Source organism: Dermacentor silvarum, chromosome 1 (genome assembly GCF_013339745.2).
Source record: "Dermacentor silvarum isolate Dsil-2018 chromosome 1, BIME_Dsil_1.4, whole genome shotgun sequence".
NCBI classification, from domain to species: Eukaryota; Metazoa; Arthropoda; class Arachnida; order Ixodida; family Ixodidae; genus Dermacentor; species Dermacentor silvarum.
The window spans coordinates 445876299-445897959 of NC_051154.1; the positions used below are offsets into that span (position 1 = coordinate 445876299).

General features: G+C 47.1%; 1 protein-coding gene across 1 annotated transcript in view; it reads left to right on the forward strand.

Annotated features, from left to right (window-relative positions):
• The window catches only part of LOC119449032 (uncharacterized), an 80321-nt gene that overhangs the window by 46688 nt on the left and 11972 nt on the right, over positions 1–21661 (forward strand). The window contains exons 7-8 of the mRNA XM_049660836.1: positions 3730–3898; positions 15182–15454. Of these exons, the coding sequence (XP_049516793.1) occupies positions 3730–3898; positions 15182–15454 (442 nt within the window). The remainder of the gene's footprint in view (positions 1–3729; positions 3899–15181; positions 15455–21661) is intronic.

Below are 21661 nucleotides of genomic sequence, written 5' to 3' on the forward strand. Positions count from 1 at the left end.
GACACATGTTGTTCATTATAGAGGCCAGTCGTAACACACAGCATGAATTACATGGCGAGAGTATGACTTGAGAATACAAGAAGGCATCTCTCAACGCGAAAACCATAGGCCGTATAGATTCGTATAAGGACCGCACTACCTTTTCACGATCTTGAAGAGGGGCGGCACTTAAACGGGGGAACAGGCCATGTGGTCTAATCTTTCCGACTAAGAGTCCTGGGAGCTTGCATGCTTTCCCTACGGAACGCCTTCCTCGATTTGTTCGATGCGGCGAGTTGTCTCTCCTTCAGCCACCGACGTACGCGCTTGTCGTCAACACCGCTGTCGCGGCCGGCTGGTCGCATGCCGTGCGCCCCGGCGTACGCGACAACCTTGAGTTTAAATGCAGCTTGCTATACGCCATCAAACGCTTTCTCTTCATTGCGGACTCCCGGCAGCTGGCAGATGTGCCGGAAGAGCTAGCTGCGAAAACTAACGACACAAATAAAAGATGGAGCTGGCGAATTGCGAGCTGCACGCAGGAGCTGGATGTGGCCGTGACAGGGACGTGAGAGGTATTAGCGGCGCGCGAAAGCAGGCTGCGCTTGGAAATTCACTGACGCGCGCGGGGCATCAGCGCACCGAACACGATTTCTTCTCCGTTGGAATTTTCCCCCCAAATGCTTGGCTGCTAAGTTGTAGGTCAGGGCCATACACGGGTGTGGCTTGGACTGGAGATTATGCGGTGGTCGTGCGCGCTTCGATGGCAGTTCTGGACGCCAGCCTCGATAAAGATGCCTACCTATCCCACGAAGACCATCTTATAGTTGAATATGGTGCTACAATGAAAACAGCATATTCCGTATAGTTCTATTGGATTTTTCGATGTGTTAGTACAGGGCCATTCCCTATATATGTTTAATAAACTAGAATTTCTCTTCTCTATGAAGCCAATGTGGCCTGTACCGACCAGTGTCGCCAAAATTAAATTATTCTGCAAAATTCACGTGTTGGCAAAGTTACACAATTTAAAATAATCCTAATTGACTCTGGCCATTTTTCTAGATAGGCATCGCTCATGAACGCACCATAGTCATCGAATGCTCCCATTGTTACCCCATCTCTAAAGCGTTTCTCAATACATCTATCTACTATGATGGTGGTATATAAAAGAGCCTTGCGGGAGCCCATCGTGGCCGTTTCGTTTCAAAAATTTTGCTTCACTTAATATGAATGCCTACCAATTTTTGATTTCGCATTTGCCATGTCATATTTGCATTTGGAACCACTTGCGAGTCTAAAATTGATGAATAAATGCTTCAGTACACACTGCTAAACTACTAAACTAAGTATACGGAAATAAAACAGACTATAAAACTGTTCACCAAGAATATTCCGCGTGATTTTCTCTGAAATAGAAGTGTTAAGTTTGAACAAACATGCATACAATTAAATTAACGTCCTCCAAAGTACATGCCTAAACGTAAACGTACTTCTTTCTTTCTTGTCTTTTTGATTATGTGGTAAATAATTAAAACTTCTTGCATGCAACCATGCTTGTTTTATAATGTATCATATGTTGCTTGCTTGTGTATCACCACATTACTGCACTATGTTTCACTGCTCATGTTGGGCATGTTTTATTACTCCATTACCCTTAATATACCGATGCTCCATCCCTCTTTCAACAAACCTTTACCATACCTTACCATGCCACTATCTATTCACCATGCTTCCTGCTTGCCTTGCAACAGGAGAGTCGGAGACTTTTTAAGTGAAGCAGACCTTCACATTTTATCACAGACCCCTTGTGTTTTGTATACGGAAATGGAATAAAAACAAGATGAAAAATGAAGTATTAGATCAAAGCTAAGGTTGTCATGCTGCGAACTCCTTTATGTCATTGCGTAGTGCAAATCGCTGATCACGTAATACGCTGTTCTCGTAGCACTGCATTATTTTCTTATCTGGTGAAAGAATTAAGGCTCTATTTGTTTAGCCTAGAAACGTGCAAATAAGCCTGTTTGTGATCTCGCTTTTTGAAGCTTCTCGAAAATTTTTTATCATCCTTCAATGAATAAAGACAGATAAAATACCTCAGTGGGACACTTAACGCACCTTCTGTCCTCGGATACCATAGCGCGAGGCATTGCGTGTCCATTGCATGGCCTTTAGGAGCCCTACGCAAACAGACGAAATTCGTTCTTTTCAACGTCAAATAACTTTTGTAGCTCCCGCAAAAGTTATCCCGTGGCATATGGTACGCCTAACACTCACTTTATTGAAATAACACTGGACTGCATTTTTAAAATCCAGCAAAAGAGTGGTACTCTAAAACAATATAGCCTGTAAAACGATCATCATCATCAGCCTATATTTATGTGCACTGCAGGACGAAGGCCTCTCCCCAAATATATGTCCTATAAAAATGTCGCAGTTTCACCCGAAAGGCGAAGCATCAATTGCGAGAGCAAATTAGTAGAGAGCTATACGGAGTAAGGACAGTAGTTTCATAAGTTGTATAAACTTGGACATGCAGCAGCACCAGCAACGCGCAGAACTGTTGTCGACGCCGTCGGCGTTTTGCCCGCGTTCGCACCGAATGCGCGCGGCGTTGGTAACTGTTGCCGGTGCCTCTGGGGGTGGCTCGGAGGTTTTCGACGAGATCAGAACGGGACACTCGTCGAGCAGCGTCGGAAGTCTTTACCACCTTCTCGCCTCGCAACATTTTTATATAATTACACATTTGGTGCCGCAGCTAAACGTCGCCTCCCCTCACTGCCCCCCCCCCCCCCCCCCCCCCACGGTCTTTCGCGCGACGTAAAAAGTCGCGTTTGCTCTATATATACGGTGATTGTAAAGGAGGAAAACGACGCTTAATTCTGCAGCCCGTCAGGGAGCACGGCGCAGAACGCGTGTTTCTTCTCTGTCGTGGGTTCGCTCCCCGTGAAAGCACGCGTCCCTCGTGCGCTTTCACTCGCACAGACAGCATAAGGCGCGCGGCGACGATTTCATCGCCATTGGACGTCATACGGACCCTCACGGCGACGGCGACGTCACAAATCCGCTTTGAGCGTCCATATAATTGCTATCGCAATAAAAATACTGCAATAATAGTTGCCACACAAAATAACCCTAAATTTTTGCTTGGTAAATGCTTAAGTGTACCCGATATAAAGCAGAAGAATGGTCTTATATATTTGCGATGCTTTCATATAACAGAATTATGAACATATCCTGTTCATGCATGGAGCTATTGAGCAAATTGTGCAATCGCATTCCCCAACACGATTAGAACCGAAATAGCTGATACTCCTTAGCGTGAAAGCTACGAGCATGGCATCTATCATTAAATACTCTAGATGCGAATATGTGGCTCAAACATTGACCAGGGACACTGGCTGATGAGTATGAGCGGCGTTAGTGCCGCAGACGATGAAATGTAGAGTATGAGTTAATATCATCCGCTCTTTATCATATGTTCGCACTGATTATGAGAGCCGTGTAAACGTGGCCTCGCTGAATTAGTATGCCTTGTGGCCAGGAGTTAACATTTCTGGCTATAATTGTCATTGTAATAACTCAGTTAATATCAGCCGCTCTTTATCACCTGTTCACACTGATTATCACAGTCATGTAAACTTGGCCTCGCAGACTTAGTATGTCTTGTAGCCAGGAGTTAACATTTAAGGCATTAATTGTCATTGTAATCTCTCGCCTTTCAAGTCTGAATCGGTTATTCTTTCGCAGAGCTACCGGCCTGTACAGCGCGGACGACGTCTGTCTAGCTTGCGAATACCTCACCATATACCTGTCGTTTTCCTTCAACTTCAAGTTCCTATGCTGTGGTGCCCGCTTGGTGATCAGTGACAAGTATTGGTCGGTACAAGACTTTCTTTCTACGGCCAGAAATGAAAAGGTAACGACATGGCGTTAGACTGGTAACACGCTTACTCTCCATGCTAATCGCATTTACATAGATTTTTTTTCCGGTGTCACACAGCAGCTACAGAAGAAAAGCTGGCGTCTCATCACTCCTCTGGAGATGATTTGCGACGTACGTTAAATGCGATTCGAAATATTTTTTGATGTGAAATCTTCAAATGGCTCCTCGAGCAAAAAAAAACGGCGTCTGTCGTCTGTGGCTGCGAAACGGCACCTAAAATCGCATTGCCATTGGCTGCGGTGGTACGTCACGAGCTGCGCTTCGACGGAACAGGGCGGGCGAAAAGTTACACCAAAGCGTGCCAGGTGTTACGTAATGGGAGCGGGCATCGCCGCAATGCCACGTCACCCTCACTCTCGGCACGAGCGCTCCTCGACGAAGCAGAGCACATGCCTCTTAGATACCAGGCCTGTGCACTCTGGTTTGTGACGTCATGCTACCTGGCCCAAGATTTCCACTATCAAGCCTGGCGTGACGAAAGCGGTGACGTCAAAATCACCACGGCTTGCTCGGGAGCATCCCCATTATATTCTATGGCAGTCTGGCAAGGTAGTATGACGTCATGGGTCGAAGTGCACAGGCCTTGAGTTATCCAGAAGGCATTGGCAGTGCAAGCGAAAGGAAACGCCTGCGTCGGCCTTAGCGTGCCTGGTGTTCCGCGAGGAAGAGGGTGTATATCGCCACGACGCGTCCTCCCGACGTGCATCGCTGTGTCGGTGGCATGCGACGTTGGCACCGCAGGCTGCTGCTGCTTGCTGGCTCGAATTCTGGATCCACAGAATTCCAATTATGAGAAACTGACCACGAATGAAGACTGACCCTTGGACCCAAGTTCTGACATGAAACCGTTTAGATACATAACGCGAAGTGGGTAACGCTCCCGAAGAATTCTAATCGCATTAGCATCCGTCATTCTCAATACATTGGCGGAATAACGAATGCCACGCGGACGCTACATTTATCTGTTAGTCTCAAATGGAAGAGAAATATTCAGACAAAGCAGAAGTTCAAAACTGGCCTCAACATAATATGCGGCGATAGTGAAAATAAAAAAGACCACAATAAGAGAAAGATAGTAGCATGGATTACCGGAATGCTGATATACACGGGTCTTCTAAAAATCAAATGAATATGAGGACTTCGCTGCGATATGGACTATTTGGAGCATTTATTGCGAACGTCTGCCGAATTATTTGGAGTATTCATCTTATAGTCGTCTTGTACTGCAGCTCCAGTCTCCCTTACGATGCTTTAACTTCGACGAAGGCAAAATAGATTTAGGGGAATATTTCTTCGCTATATGAAATAAAGCTGCACGTGAGGAAATGCCCCGCACATATCGTGAGATAGAAACCGCTGTATTTTGAGAAGAGGCGCTGCCTGATTTTGCGCCTGTGTTTGCCCCTGCTATACATGGCTGTTAGAGGCCAAGTGCAACAAAATTTTGGGCCACATGAGACGCCTACTTTCAGATAGTGTAGATATAATAAAGAAGCCACCGGGTAACGTTTTGTTTCAACTACGTGTGGGTACGTAAAAAAAAAAGCTAGCAAACGTAGGCGTTCTTATACCAAAACTCAGAAAAACGTCTATTGCGTTCACCGGAAGCTACGCAGTCAGGCGAGGTTAGAGGCCGCCAGCGGCTACTTCCTGCTTTCTGAAAAATCTCAGGGGCCACGTGATGGGACTCAACAGAACTAGCCGGCTGGATAGCCACCAGTGGCACGCGCTTTCTGCTTCAGCGTTATTCAACGTGGCTAATTTTAAAATTAGACAAACTACAGACATGTTCTTCTGCCAAGATTGCTTCAGTAGCATGCACTGTTCATTTAGAGCCAATTTAGCCAATGTGAATATTTCTTGTAATTGTACTTAAGTGGTTGCTAGACCAGCGCGGAGACTTATGGAAAGTCAACATACCCTGATCTCATGTAACCTCTCGCAGTAATGAGCACTTCCGCAAGCTTTTCATGTAGCATGAATAAAAATGCCGAAACTACCAAGACAATGCACACAGCCGTCTTTAGATTAAGATACAGACAATATATACGTGCCCGAAAAAGCAATAATGAAAATAGAATGTTTTTGCAATTTTTGCAAAGTAGGGCAACGCCTTAGCCAGTACCCCACCTCGGCCGGTTAAATATCATTTTACCACTTTGACTTTCTTTGAAGGAGTCTACAAGGCTTTGGCATTAAATTATGTAAATTTCACACATTTATCGATAATTGATCATAATTCGTGACTGAGGAGGCTAACACACTAGGCAATGAGAACATTTTACTAATAAGGACGGCGTACATTGAAGGCAGTAACAGGTAGCATGGGTCACAGGGCGAAGGCAAGTGGCTATTGTTAGATTTGAAAATAAGTGGAAGAATTTACTTTATGCAAAATGCGAACTGCGTACGCTAGATAACGAGTTATTTCCCAGAGCATACGGTAATGTGCCAAAGAATGAGATATGCATTTGAGGGACACAAGTGATTTAGGTTTAAAGTGCAGTTATCTCAATTTGAATGAATATAACTGTAGATCTCTGTGAGCACTAGGCCTTTGTTCTACACTAGACAATAATAAGGCGATGATGATAATAGTAACGATTACAATTAAGGTGTTCAAGTAAAACAAACGTGAGACGTACTGCCCGCAGAACTTACTAGCATGGAAACGAGCTGAGCGTATCCTGCCGGTCGCTTATGATTTCGTCCGGAAAAATCACCGTAGGCTGTTACAATGACACTCGCCTATATCGAGATCAATTTACTAAAATTATCCCATGATCTTCCGAGCAGTGCATGCTTCTACACCTTCTTTGCTTGAAGGCACGCCAGTCTGCTGAGTGTGCCCTGAATTGCGCGATTGGTAGTTGCTGCGAAATGCAGTTCTTGTTTCTTGAAACTAGCTTAAAGGGGTAGAGAAATCATATTTGTGGCTTGCGCGTTCCTTGTTTCAACGTTTCTTATTGCTCCAGGAAGCATGATACGTGCTCGAACATTCATATATTCTCGGTAAATAATTTATTATCGCATTATTTATGTGAACAACTGTCGGTTTCCGTTCCTGGCCGCCGAGTTGGACCGTGACATCACTGTCTGGGAAGCTTGGTCACGTGGGCCCACAAAGCTGTGACGCACGCACTGCGGCATTGTCTGCTCTCGCACACACATTCTGTACCAGCACAGGAAACAAAACCACGCCGACATTCGCCATGGGGCTAGCTGCGGCAGGTCCGATTCTTCTGCGTCCGATGCGGCTCACTGCACTCTAGAGACTCTCTGGGCTTGCCCGGTGCCATGGGTCATCCCTCATTCTACGTCACTTTATTGCGATATAATATCACTAAAACTTTCCTTACGCTTCCGACACAGTGACGTCAGTGTCAATCACGCCAGCGATGGGTCTCGATTGCGAGAACGAGCACTTTAGAAGCGAATTAAATTATATTTTAGACGTTTGCTGTGTACATTTCATGTTGAGAGTTCTCTCGTACAGAGGAAGCCTACAGCAGGCTTTTTATAGCCTCAAAATTTGGTGTATCAAACACTTTAACGAGCACGCTCATTGGTATCTTTGCAGTAGCCACAAAAGTACCACCGCGTCCGAGCGCTGGTAACCTATACCAAGCTTGCAGTGGTTAGCTTCCTTTCCCTACATGGCTGGCAGACAAAAAGGTGATAAGTAATAATGGGGACGGAGTGGGTGGGGGGACCCTGGAGATGAAGAAGTGCTTGGACTGGGGGCGTCGGTGTAGAAATTGAAAACAGAAGGCTTTAGTTCCGCGTCGCTTCTTTGTTACCGTTTGATTGTGGTACCCAGGATGTGATTGTATACTGCGGGGAGGTTTCCGTTAAAGTGATTGATGTTGCCGGTGTTGTACATGTGCAATGACTGCAGCAAAAACATTTTTGTTTGTAGAATTAGTTCTGAAACATCAACAGACGTTTCATGAACAGCAATCATTTCGTGGTTTCCAGTCGTGTTAACTATAAAATGGGCTCATCAAAGTGCCATCACTTCTATTCGAGTTGCCTGGCGCCATACCTGACGACTTCATGAGTGCTTACGTTTCCAGGAAAGTCGTCATCGCCATTTGTTCAGTGTTTGAGCAGGCTACTAGGCCGTCCATATAAAACAAATCACCAAGTTCGTATTGTTGGGTCAAAGACATTCAGTACTTTTTAATTACTTTCTCTAAGATGGTTGCTATGAGAAAGCACACGTTACATGCAGCTCATAGCAGCAATCGTGTCATCCTTCAATCTTGCACCGGGCTGCTCAACAAGTTGTCTTCTTCGGCACCATGGCAAGCGAAAAGCATTTAGGTCGTGCTCCTGTACTACAATCTAAAGGAAGGTATTCTCTATATCGGCGATAACACCAGATGAGTGCGATCTCAAAAAGAGAAGTTTTTAAGAAGAGTATGGTACAGGTTGTCTTTGAGAAATCAACTTCAACATTAAAGTTCATTCAATAGCTCAGGGATATTAGACGCACAGACAAACAAGCTGTGAAAAGGCTTTACTTGGGGTCTGCGCCCCGGGATCGTATCCCGGCCGCGGCGGCCGCATTTAGATGGAGGCGAAATGCAAAAACGCCCGTGTGCTTGCGTTGTAGTGCACGTTAAAGAACCCCAGGTGGTCAAAATTATTCCGGAGCCCTCCACTACGGCGTGCCTTATAATCAGAACTGGTTTTGGCACGTAAAACACCAGAAAGAAGAAGAAGAAGGGGTCTGCGCCCCTGGAAGAAACCTGGCATTTAGTGCAGATAAATATATAACTATTATTTAACCAGAAGAAGATGGCGAGAAAATCTTCATAAATGACAGATTACATCAACATAAGTTTACAGAAGTAATGGTTTAGAAATAATTCAAGAACATTGTATTTTATCCTTTCACATACATGTTGAAGAATACAATGACCACAAATAATACAAGAAAAGTTGCTGAATTCTCACTCGACATTGATATATCGGCATTGCGATCAGAAGAAGCAGCACTTAGTATTAAAGACATTGTTCTAAAGTAGTGGTGGAATAAATGGTAATGTTTCATGCCCGTAATTAATTTTTATCTTAGGAGTGTACAAAATATTTAGCTGCATGTGCTAAGGGCCAATACACTATGGGGCAAGTTAGCAAGATTGCTGAAAAACGAGCCATGCTGTCTAATACTCAACCATGCTGGTTAAGAAGCTTCTTGTTGTACAGTTGTAGAATGGTGGTACTATTCAGCTGTTGAAAAACCTGCGCGGCAAGGCTGTTAATGAGTACATTGTTGGCGTTCCGAATATAGTGCTTATGAATTTTGTGGAGTAGATGAAACTTCAAATTGTAGTGGCTATCAAAACGTAGTGATCTTTCATGCTCTCAAAGCAACCGCGAAACTGTAATCATTCAATATAGCGCTTTAGGTAGACAGAAAACGACGGTGTAGCTATTTCCATATAGCAGTTATTTAGAACAAATAAAAGCTGGGTGAGTTGGTACGTATTCATATTGTAACGACGCACAGGAGAAGCGTAGAAGAGGAGGTAGAAGCGGCGCGAGGTTTTTGGGCTGATCGGTTGTTTCGGACCATCCCATGTCTTGTCTCGGCTTGTCACTGTAAATAAATTCATTCTTCATCCGTAACAAGTAGTGGAAGTGCGGGGTACTGAACGTCCTGGACAACCCAGTCCTCCAAGATCTTCGAAGAAGCAGACGCCTGGCCGGACTACCACCAGAGCCAACAAGCATGGCCACTGCCCAAGCAGGCCGGTCAACGAGCACCAACGAAGAGGGCATTGATCAAGTCAGCCTGAGACCAAGGCAACCGAGCTACTGGACGCCGGAACCCCGCATATTCTCAGGTAAAGCAGATGAAGACGTGTATGACTGGCTGAGGCACTATGAAAGAGTAAGCCGCCATAACGGGTGGAGCAGGCAAGCGCAGCTTGTGAACGTTGCATTTTTTCTCACCGGCACCGCACTACTTTGGTTTGACAATCATGAACGCGTGCTGACCACTTGGGAGACCTTTATCCAGGAATTGAAAGCCTGCTTTGGTGACTCGAATTCGAAAAAGAAGAAAGCGGAACACACGCTCTCGCGCAGAGCGCAATTGCCTGGCGAAACGTGTACAACGTACATTGAAGAAATATTAAATCTGTGAGGAATTGTCAACGCGAATATGTCCGATGAAGACAAAGTAGGACATCTGTTAAAAGGCATCGCCGAAGACGTGTACAATTTTTTAATCACAAAAGAAAACCAGAACACTCCTTCCAAATTCCGGCAGCAATGTCGCGCGTTCGAAGCTCTGAAGACCCGCAGGATCTTACCGAAGTTCGGGCGCTTGGACAACGTCACCACAGTTGCAAGTATGGACGTCGCTGCCTGCGAGGACATCGCCTCGATTGTGCGTCGAGTGGTTCAAGAGGAGCTAGCGCGACTTCAGGGAGCAGACGCTGCTTATCAGTGCGCGTTTGACGAAGGCATTCCCGACACACCACCATCCTGGTCGCCAGAACGTCGCAGCGAGCGCCGACCACCATCTGAGGAACCACATTTCACCAACGCCAGCTTTCCGTCCCTCCCGGCTACTCTCAGTCGCCGTCAGCCCTCACCAGTCCGTCGTGGTCCAACGGACTACTACCCACCACCACGACGTGCTGCAGCGGCATACTCAATGCCACGACAAGCTCCTGCGGAATCTTACCCGGAACCACGCCCCGAACCTGCTCCATTTACTTTCAACCGGGACCTACCTGTCTGCTACGCCTGCGGTTCCCCAGGACATATTGCGTGCTATTGTCGCCGCCGCCCGCAGCAAGCGCCACGTTTTTGGCGTACTCAGCTCGTGTGCACGAAGACGCGCCCGCGCCATTTGGAGTTCAACCTCTTGGGCAACACTGGTCGTACCACTCGTGCGATGAGTCCCCTGTCTCCGAGCGCAGCCTTACACCGCCGCCGACCCGACTGCGCCGTTCGCCATCCCCGCGCCGTCGTCGGTCGCCTTCCCCGCCGCAGCTGGGAAACTAGCTGGTGCGGCCGATGGAGGTGCGGTCGCGGGACGCTCAGACTCGCCAATTCCTCCGTCTGTTGTTATGCTGAAGAACAAGGTGTGCGTGTGTAGAGACGGTGTAAATACTGCTGCTCTTGTCGATACTGGTGCCGCTATTTCTATTATGAGCCTGCGCTTCAAAGATCGCTTAGGACAGAAAGTTATGTTTACGTGGGATCGTAACGAAACTTTTCGTGGAGTTGGCGGTGAAGTGTCACACCCTGTTGGCGTTTGTTCGGTTTTGGTTGCGATTGGAGGACAGAGTTTCAGAGCGGAGTTCACTCTTTTGGCCCACGCAACTCATGATGTTATTTTAGGCATAGATTTCCTACGTGCATTCAGTGCTACACTTGACTGCGGGACTGGACATATTTTACTACGGAGCGCGTTGCCAATCGCCATACTTGATGATTTGCAGACCGATCAAGCCGACGTGTTCTCGCTTTCTCAAGATGTGTTCCTGCCTGGTCGGACAGCCATGTTTGTTCCGGTGTGCTCTTCACGTGTCCGGATGGGATCATGTAGCGGTCTTCTCGAGCCAGACCACAACAACGCGCTTAAGAAGAATGTGTTGGTCCCTCGATCTGTTGTTCAAGCCATCGACGGGCGTGCATTCTTGTGGACTGTGAATGCTTCTACGGAGCCTCTTGCCCTGCCCGCCGGCCTTAAATTGGGAACGTTTGAAGAGCAAGCCACAGTTGATGTACGAATAGTTGCAGCGGCTTCAGACATCAGTAGACCATTGTCCAACTATTCGGATGACTTGCGACGTATGATTAACAAGTCGTTGCCGTCTTCCGAGCAAGATGTACTCCTAGAAGTGCTTGCCGGCTACACGTCAGTCTTTGATTTTGCTCAACGCGAGCGGTCTCGGATGTTGCCGGAATCCCGCATGCACCACCGCATCAACACAGGGCAAGCGCCTCCGATACGTGAGAAACCCTATCGCGTATCTCCCTCGGAAAGAAAAGTGATCGCCGAACAGGTTGATGACATGCTGCAGAAAGGGGTTATTCAGGAGTCTTGTAGTCCTTGGGCCAGTCCTGTTATACTAGTGAAGAAGAAAGACAACTCATGGAGATTTTGTGCCGACTACCGCCGCCTCAATGCCGTCACAAAGAAAGACATGTATCCCTTGCCGCGCATTGACGATGCTGTTGACTGTCTCCACTCCGCCTCGTACTTTTCGTCGGTTGACCTTCGGTCCGGGTATGGGCAGATACCGATGCACCCGTCTGACAGAGAAAAGACCGCTTTTGTTACGCCTGACGGACTATTTGAATTTAACGTCATGCCATTTGGTTTGTGTAATGCCCCAGCAACCTTCGAGCGATTTGTGGACTCCGTCCTCGGCGGTCTCAAATGGGAGATCTGCATGTGTTATTTAGACGATGTGATTATTTTCGGCCGCCCTTTCGACGAGCACAACCAGCGGCTCGGCGTTGTTTTGGACTGCATACAACAGGCTGGCTTCATTTTAATCTCTATGAATGCCATTTTGGTGAGCGTCAAGCCCTTGTGCTGGGATATCTCGTCGACAAGGACGGTATACAGCCAGACCCCCAGAAGATTTCTGCTGTTTGCAACTTTAGGAAGCCGAAGACAGTGAAAGACCTCAGAAGTTTCCTGGGCCTTTGTTCTTATTTTCGCAGGTTTATTAAAGACTTCGCCCAGCTTGCTTGTCCCCTGACTAACCTGCTTTGCAAGGACACTCCCTACGTGTGGTTCACTCAGTGCGAGGCTGCCTTCGAGCAGCTGAAGTTTTTGCTCATCTCTGGGCCACTTCTCCGCCATTTAGATCCGGAGGCGGTCACCGAACTGCATACTGATGACAGTGGTGTGGGCGTTGGTGCTGTGCTCGTCCAGTTTCACGACGCTCGCCAACACGTCATTGCCTACGCCAGCCATACTCTGACGAAAGCAGAGAGAAATTATACAGTCACGGAACTGGAATGTCTTGCTGTTGTTTTTGCCATCCACAAGTTCAGACCATATTTATACGGCCGCCATTTCAAGATTGTTACCGACCATCATTCTCTCTGCTGGCTCGTTGGACTGCGTGACCCAGCTGGCGGGTTGGCTCGGTGGGCCTTGCGGCTCCAAGAATACAACTTTTCCGTTGCATACAAGAGTGGTCGGTGCCACACAGATGCCGAATGCTTATCTCGTCTTCCCGCTCAGAGTAACAGCACTGATGATGATGATTTCGACGACTACCTAAGTGCCATCTCATCCGACTTTCCTGACTTCGCTGTCTTCCAGAACGAACAACAGCGCGACCCTTCACTTAAGCCAATTATTGATGCGACTCGCAGATCCGAACAGCCTACGCCATTTGTGATTCGTGACGGTCTGCTTAACCACAAGAATTATTCTAACAATGGTGCTCCACTGCTCCTCGTCGTCCCAGAATGCCTGCGCCTTGCGGTGCTTCGGGCCATGCACGACGACCTTACTACCGGGCACTTTGGATTCGCTCGAACGCTACACCGCCTCCGACAACGTTTCTATTGGCCTCAGTTGTGGAAGACAACCAAGCAGTACGTTGCCAGCTGCGATGTCTGCCAACGCCACAAACAACCATCTACGGCTCCTGCAGGAACTCTACAACCAGTTAGACCGCCGACTTCGCCTTTTGAGAAAGTGGGTATCGATTTACTCGGTCCCTTCCCCAAGCCTTCCACCGGGTGCCGGTGGATAATCGTGTGTGTGGATTACTTAACACGTTATACTGAAACAATGGCACTCGTCTCAGCTACAGCAGCCGATGTTTCGGGGTTTCTTCTGCATTCTAATATCCTCCGCCATGGAGCTCCCCGTGTGGTGATAAGTGATCGCGGACGGCAGTTCACCGCTGACGTCGTGGAAGAGTTAATGCGCCTTTGTGGAACTCAGTATCGCCATTCCACGCCTTATCATCCGCAAACCAATGGCCTAACCGAGCGCACGAATCGTACCCTCGTCAACATGCTGTCAATGTATGTCTCAGCGGATCAAAAGAACTGGGATACCGTATTACCGTTCATCACGTATGCCTTCAACACAGCCAACCATGATGTAACAGGATACGCACCTTTCTTTCTCCTCTACGCTCGCCATCCTCAAAGTTTTCTGGACACCATACTTCCTTTTTCACCTAACGAACATGCTTCTGTCGCGCAGACATTGTGTCGTGCCGAAGAAGCACGTCGACTCGCCCGGCTGAGAACTATATCGTCGCAAGCTCATGCCAAGGCTCGCTACGACGCACAGCATTCGCCCGTCAGATTCGCCACCGGTGACTTCGTGTGGTTGTGGACGTCGGTTCGGAAAAGGGGACTTTCCCAAAAGCTTCTTGCCAAGTATTCGGGCCCGTTCGTCATTCTGCGATGCTTGAGTGAAGTGACCTACGTCATCGCTAAACTGACGGCTGATAACCGCCGTTCACGCAAGACGCAAGTCGTGCACGTCGCACGGCTGAAGCCGTACCATGAACGCGAACTCTGACTCGCTCGGTGAGCTTCGTCTAACCCGGAGGAAAATGTAACGCCGCACAGGAGAAGCGTAGAAGAGGAGGTAGAAGCGGCGCGAGGTTTTTGGGCTGATCGGTTGTTTCGGACCATCCCATGTCTTGTCTCCGCTTTTCACTGTAAATAAATCCATTCTTCATCCGTAACAATATTGATACTTTGAGTTGCGCACGAAACACACGGACAAAGGAACGACTACACGACACTAGCGCAAGGGCTGGACGACACGAAGCCCATAATTAATGCGCACATTTACTAATTTGCCTGCACAGTTCCCCGAAAACTGCTCAATGTTTCTTCAAAATATCAACTTCGTGAGTTATCTAGCTTCTCTAAGAATCTGAAAACCGGCATGTAAGATTTTCCAGCGCTCGTACTTGCATTAATATCCTCGCTGTAAAAATTCAGTTCTTCACGCCCGTCACGACAGTTAGCTTCCCCAGAAGAACACGGAATGGTGTCAAGCGACTATTGAGCATTCTATTAAGATTTTGCGAGATGCTCCAGTGATTGACTAACGCTGACATGCTTCGTGATACAAAAAGAAACGTCTGGGCAGAATAATTTACATCCCAGTCTACCGTGATAACATCGCCGGTAACAACTCCAAAGTATCTTTTAAAACAAAATTTGGCGTCAAATAGAGCGAAATGTTGTCTTTTGTCACTGAGGAATTCTTTGTTCCCATGGACATTCCAGGTGTCCCTTCTTATGACGACACCTTCGGTGCTGTATCTATTGGCAAGCGCCGTCGTGGCTACGGGTACGAGGCTTCCTTCACTGAGGAAGGTGGTCAGCTTAGGTGCAACTCTGCCGAAGAACACAGCGGTGTTCGTTATCTCGGCGTTCAAGCCTACGGAATTCAGGAACGTCTATGGCATGTCTGAGGCGAGTGGAGTCGTCTGCTGCGTCCCAGCTGGTCAGATATGCGTCGACAGCGTGGGCTTTCCTGTTGCCGATACGCAAGTGAAGGTAATGTACAATAATTTTTTTATGAATGGCGTTACAAAGTCATTTTTACTTTGATCATTCTTGCTAATCCCCCCATATTTCTTGGACCATGCCACCTAAATTATTCCTATTAAATTACACGGTGTATGCGGACTCCTTCAGTGCTTCCTCAAGCGTCGAGCGTGCTAAATGTGTTGTGACATAAATTTCGGTTGAGCCAAGAACCAACAAGGAAAAGAAGTGAATGGGTTTAGAGCTGAAAGTTGGGCTAGTCTGGGTTACTTGCATTATAACAATTTCCAGAGAAAAAGAACACTAAGAAAGGAGGCAAGTGGACAGAAATACGCTGTTCACTTGCTTCCATCTTTAGTGGTTTTTTGTCACGCTGGCAATTATTATAGTGCATTTAAAGTGAATGAGTGCTATTCAACCACTTTCAAGCTGCAGTTTTCTCTGTGAAGTTCATATATACAATAGATAAGCTTGTTTAAGACATCAGCTGTCTAAACATAAGGCAATGCAGTCTGCCCTCTAAATTTTGCTTCTGAGGCCAGCTCGAACACTAACTGGCCTTTCGAGCCGACTGGGCTACTGAAGTACCGTACAACGACGCGTAATATATCAGATCACAAAGCGGGGGTGTGAAACACGCGGCTTTTTGCAAATACTATCGCTGAACGTGTTATTGAAGTCAGCGCGGACATTGAGTCTGAACAAGATATGCCAAATGTTTGAAGCGTTTTGAATTGCTGCCGACGATATCACTGGTATTGCCGACAACGCTCAGTGTGCCATTTGCATCTGAGGCATTGGCAGAAAACTTGACGTTCCAGAGGAGCTACTTGACCTGGTATCGATGAAAGAAACAACCAATGGGGCGCATATTTTCTCAGGGCACGAAAAAGGGGTCGATCGGGCCGAATTGCCGTGGGAGAAGCATGTCTTTCTCGCAATTGACGGCATATCATGAATGGTTGGACGCAAGAACAGGCTCGTCGGTCACCTGCAGGGGAAGGCTGCAGCACTCAACGTGAATTCTGTTGCAGTATAATGCATTCTCTACAAAGAGGAACATGGCCTAATTCGCTACAAGCGAAGTACGTCATTAACACGGTTTAGCACAGTGGACCTTATTCGGTTAAATATATTGAATTACCGTCAATTCGAGTCTTTCATAGAGGCTGGAAGCCGTGGACAAAATAGAATTGCGGACCCAGCTGAAGTGCGATGGCTCAGTAGGGCAAAAATGCTTTAAAAGTTGCTGAATTGGGATGACGGATTCATGAAAGCCAAAGGCAGAAACGTCGCCGAACTTTCAGATGCAAAGTGCATGAATTAGTGCCTTGCATTTCTATCCGACATTACTGAGCTCCTTAGCAGCATTATAACGCTAAACTTTAAGGCAGGAACAAAGTCATCATTGCAATGTATGACGACATCTTGGCATTCAAGGAAAAACTGCAGCTTTGGCAGGGTCAGGTAAAGCAGGGAACGTTCGATTATTTCCCGACGGTGAAGCTATTGGAAAATTTAGAACATAGCAGTCGGGATGGCATTTTGTCGGCTGTTCAACCATCCCCCCCTCCCCCCCTCCAAATTGGAGGACGAAATCCAAGGCATAGATTCTGGCCTATCTAAATATCTCAATTTTTTCTCGCCGCCATTCTCGGTGCATGTAGAAGGTCTAGCTTCTGAAGTACAAAATCAACTTACTGAACAGCAGGCCAGCAAGATACTCAACCCGAAGCTTCAAGGAGTCGGTGTAACAGAATTTCAATAGTTCCTGGAAGAACGCATATTTCCTCAATTGCCTACGAGAGCTATAAGAATCTGCACCATGTTTGGCAACGCGTATGTCCGCGAGCGAGTAGCTATTTTCTTTGATAAACGTGAACAAGTCGTCCCTGCGCTCAACAATGATTGACACACATCTCCGGTTTGTCATAGGACCGCGTCAGCATAGTATCTACAGTCGGGTACAACTTTAGAAGACAGGAGGAGGCCCCGCCCAGTTGACCGAAGCGCAGCAGCCAATTCCTCCGCGACTAAAGAAATAGTCCCGCTCAAAAAATTGTGACTGCTTCTAAAACGCGTATTTGTCGGTATAAATAAGATTTGTGTATCTTGACGAGTGGTTTGGTAAAACTATCATGATGTAAAATCTAGCGCACATGCCGGATCGCGAAAGAAAAATAACTACGTGCCTTCTACAACGCTGTGCGTCATCTGCTACGGAGCAAGATCGACGGCACCGGGCGTAGCAGTCGCTCGCTTAATAGCATAAGATTCATATATACTTTTTGTGTGTTTGCACAACCTTATTTTTAATGTATTGGGCTTATTTTTAATTAATGTTTTTTTTTCGCGGTTGCGAACCTGGGATCTCGTGAGTTCGCGCACAATCGCGCGCGGCATTCCGTGCCAGTTTTCCGCCAAGGAGCGCAGCGAGGTGACATCGGAACGCGATCCTTTGTTGCCGAATGAGCCTTGTGTCGCCTCGATGACCACACCACCAAGGAGCCTCGGCAAGAACAAGAGCGGCCACATCCTGAACAGCGATTCATGCAACATGATCTTCCACTGCTACACGTTTTGGTGTAACAGGCAGCCTGAACGCAGCGTGGACGACACGAGCAAGTTTGTCGCCGACATGCTCGGTGTCAGCGAAAGGACTGTGTTCAGGGTGAGGGAGGAAGTTAAAGCTTCGAATTTTTCGGGTGGCAAACTGACGACGCCCTCGCAAAAGCGCCCACGCAATGCGGAGAAGAGAAGACGCAGCGCGAAGTTTGACAGCTTCACGTTGTGCGCGCTGAGGTCATGTGTGCACGATTTCTTTCGCCGCAACGAGATACCGACGGTCGAGAAGATAACTACAGAGTTCTCGGAGCGTATGGAACTCCCATCACTAAGGCGGTGTACCGTGCGTCGCCTGCTTGCCGAGATCGGCTTCAAGCACGAAAAGAGAAGCCGCAACTCGCTGCTTATCGACCGGGATGACATCACCGATTGCGGGAATCGCTACCTCCGTGACGTGGAGCGCTACCGGGCGGAAGGCTGAAAGATCTTCTACCTGGACGAGACATGGGTGACGGCGGGACACACTCGGTCGATCGTGTGGACAGACACCGTGGTGCAGAAGCGCAGACGCCTGTTCGCTCGAGCAAATGGCCTGACGACGGGTCTAAAATAACCTTCTGGGAAAGGTCAGCGCCTGATCGTGACGCACATCGGCAGCGAGGATGGTTTGGTCGACGGCTGCTTGGATGTATTCAGAGGCCAAAAGACAGGCGACTACCACGAAGAAATGGATGGCAATCGCTTTGAGGGCTGGTTCAATGACGTTCTGCAGAAGTTGCCAGCTGGTAGCATCATTGTTTTAGACAATGCACCTTACCATAGCCGGCGAGAAGAGAAATTGCCGACGACGGCCTGGAAGAAGGAAAAGATACAGGAGTGGCTCACAAGCAAGAACATCACCTACGGTGAAAGGATGCTAAAGAAGCAGTTGCTTGAGCTGGTGGCATCTGTAAAGTCACGCTTTCTGAGCTATATCGTAGACAACACAGCTGTAAGGGCCGGTTGCATTGTACTCAGGCCCCCGCCGTACCACTGCGAATTTAATCCCAGTGAGCTTGTGTGGGCCAAAGTCAAAAATGCCATCGCTGCGGACCACAGAGACTTCAAGCTGTACACGGTCAACGTCATCTTGAGCGAGAAAATCAAGCAGGTAACGGCGAAAGACTGGAGCAAGAGCATTCAGCATGTGATGGACTTGGAGGCAAAGTTCACACTTGACACGTCTGGGAGTGAGCACATTCAACCCATCATCATCCAGCTGGGTGAAGATGACACTGAAGAAAGCGGCTCCGACTGCGAGCTGTCTGGCATTGAGCCACTCGACGAAGCATAAAGGCTTCTTATTAACAAAAGAACAGCCCTTATTAGGGCTAACAAAATTTTGCCGGTGGGTTCGCAACAGCCAACCATCCATTCTGTGACCTCTCAAATAAATAAGAAGTTCCATTTATGGCATATTCCTTGTAATAGAAGCTCAAATATGATAAGCAACGTCCTGCACACATTGTGTTCGATTTAAGAAGTGGCATAGAAACACATTTAAATGCTGGCATATCTGAATTGAAACAATATTGCTAACCCTGATTATCGTTGGCGGGCTCAAAATGCTCATTCAGGCAGCCACCGTCGAGTTTGACGCGCCCCATAGTGAAATAGCAGTAGTCAGAGCACGCTTTTTCGTTCTGTTAGCAGTCTGCACTGGAAATCACAGTCATGTCATAGCGAGTGGTGGTGAAATAGCAGCAGACAACACGAAACTGACAGCCACTGTCAGCAGCTTGAATGCCAAAGCACATTCATGTGGTTGCATTGTTTATTTTGTTATCTGGCTCACACAAGTAATGCGAATAAGAGAACAAATATAAGACATCATTAGCTTAGTGAGACCCCAAATTCTCATTCAGGCAGCCACCGTCGAGTTTGACGCGCCCCATAGTGAAATAGCAGTAGTCAGAGCACGCTTTATGGTTCTGTTAGCCGTCTGCACTGGAAATCAGTCATGTCATATCGAGTGGTGGTGAAATAGCAGCAGACAACATGAAACTGACAGCCACAGTCAGCAGCTTGAATGCCAAAGCACATTCATGTGGTTGCATCGTTTATTTTGTTATCTGGCTCACACAAGTAATGCGAATAAGAGAACAAATATAAGACATCATTAGCTTAGTGAGACCCAAAATTTTCATTCAGGCAGCCACCGTCGAGTTTGACGCGCCCCATAGTGAAATAGCAGTAGTCAGGGCACGCTTTATGGTTCTGTTAGCCGTCTGCACTGAAAATTGAAGTGTTGTCATAGCCAATTTTCACTTTATTAATCTGACTCGAGCAAGTAATGCGAATGCAAGCACAATTATTAACGTGAATAACTTTGCTAGCAGTACCGTAAAAATGCTCAGTAAAGAACGTGTTTTAGTGAGTCACTTTGTTCATTACAAGCCGTAGGCAAAGTGACGGACAGATTCAGACAGCGATATTGGGGAAGTAGTAAATGGTGAAAGTTGCAAAAGCTCTCACAGCACTGCTTTGCTGGACTCCATTCACTAGAAAACTGCATTTGTAATGATGAAAGCGTCAAGACAGGAAATGATATCCCACTTCGCAATGTTATATATGTGTACCACCACATGTGACGGGCAGCAAAACCATCTGCTTATTATGACTGAATGCAAGAACATAGCAAGGTGCTGTTTCACAACATGGTACCTTTTCATGTGCACTTCTGGCAAGCTACCGTATGGAGTGATGCATAAACACATTAACAGGGGTAAGAGACGAAGTAACTGTGCAAGCCACGTGATGCTTTTAACATTTTGTATCTGTCAATGTTTCTGTTGTTACAGCTGATAGAACTTTCTTTGGTGCACGTTGCAGCAACAGCACAAGAAGCAAGGTCAGAATAGTAGGAGAAAACAAAGCAAGGTGACAGACTGAGGAGGCAAGGTAGACAACAGAGAATGGCTTTAATGACATCGAAGAGGCCCGCCCTGCTATTCACAGGACTTGGTGCTTTGAATGAGACGAGTTAATGAATTGTAAAGAAAGTCGTGGCTGCAGCATGCTTACAAGAACAAATGGAAAAATAAAAGGATAGAAATAGGAATAAATACATACACGCACGGAAGAACTCGCATATTCACACACATGAACACAAACGCGCGCGAAAAATAAGATCTAAAATACAAAAAAGGGCAAAATAACAAATATACACAAACACACAAGAAAACACGCACACACATTTAACGCAGACGCGAGTAGAGCTATTAGGAGTCAGTTCACAAGCAGCTGTGCCTACTTTGTCGTCCTTTTTTTTAATTTACATATTGGCTCTGTTGCCTTCACTGTCATAGGAATGTTTTAGTAGCGACATATCACGACAAAGCGCAAAGCTGTGATGTGGGAAAGCAAGTCGAGCGCTGGCAGCACAGCTTATGCGCGATTGTGTCACAACAGGCTTTCTACAGCTGGCGCGTGCAGTGAGCGAAGAGTTCTAAGCCACACAGCGACGCGAATTCATGCCAAGCTCCCTTGCAACGGCACCAGTGTATCAGTCATAATTTTATATTAGCATTCAGGCTGATATCAAGGAAACAAACACTGCTTCCAAACGCCTGACCGTTAACAATCCAATGACATTTGCTCAAGCAGCGCGTG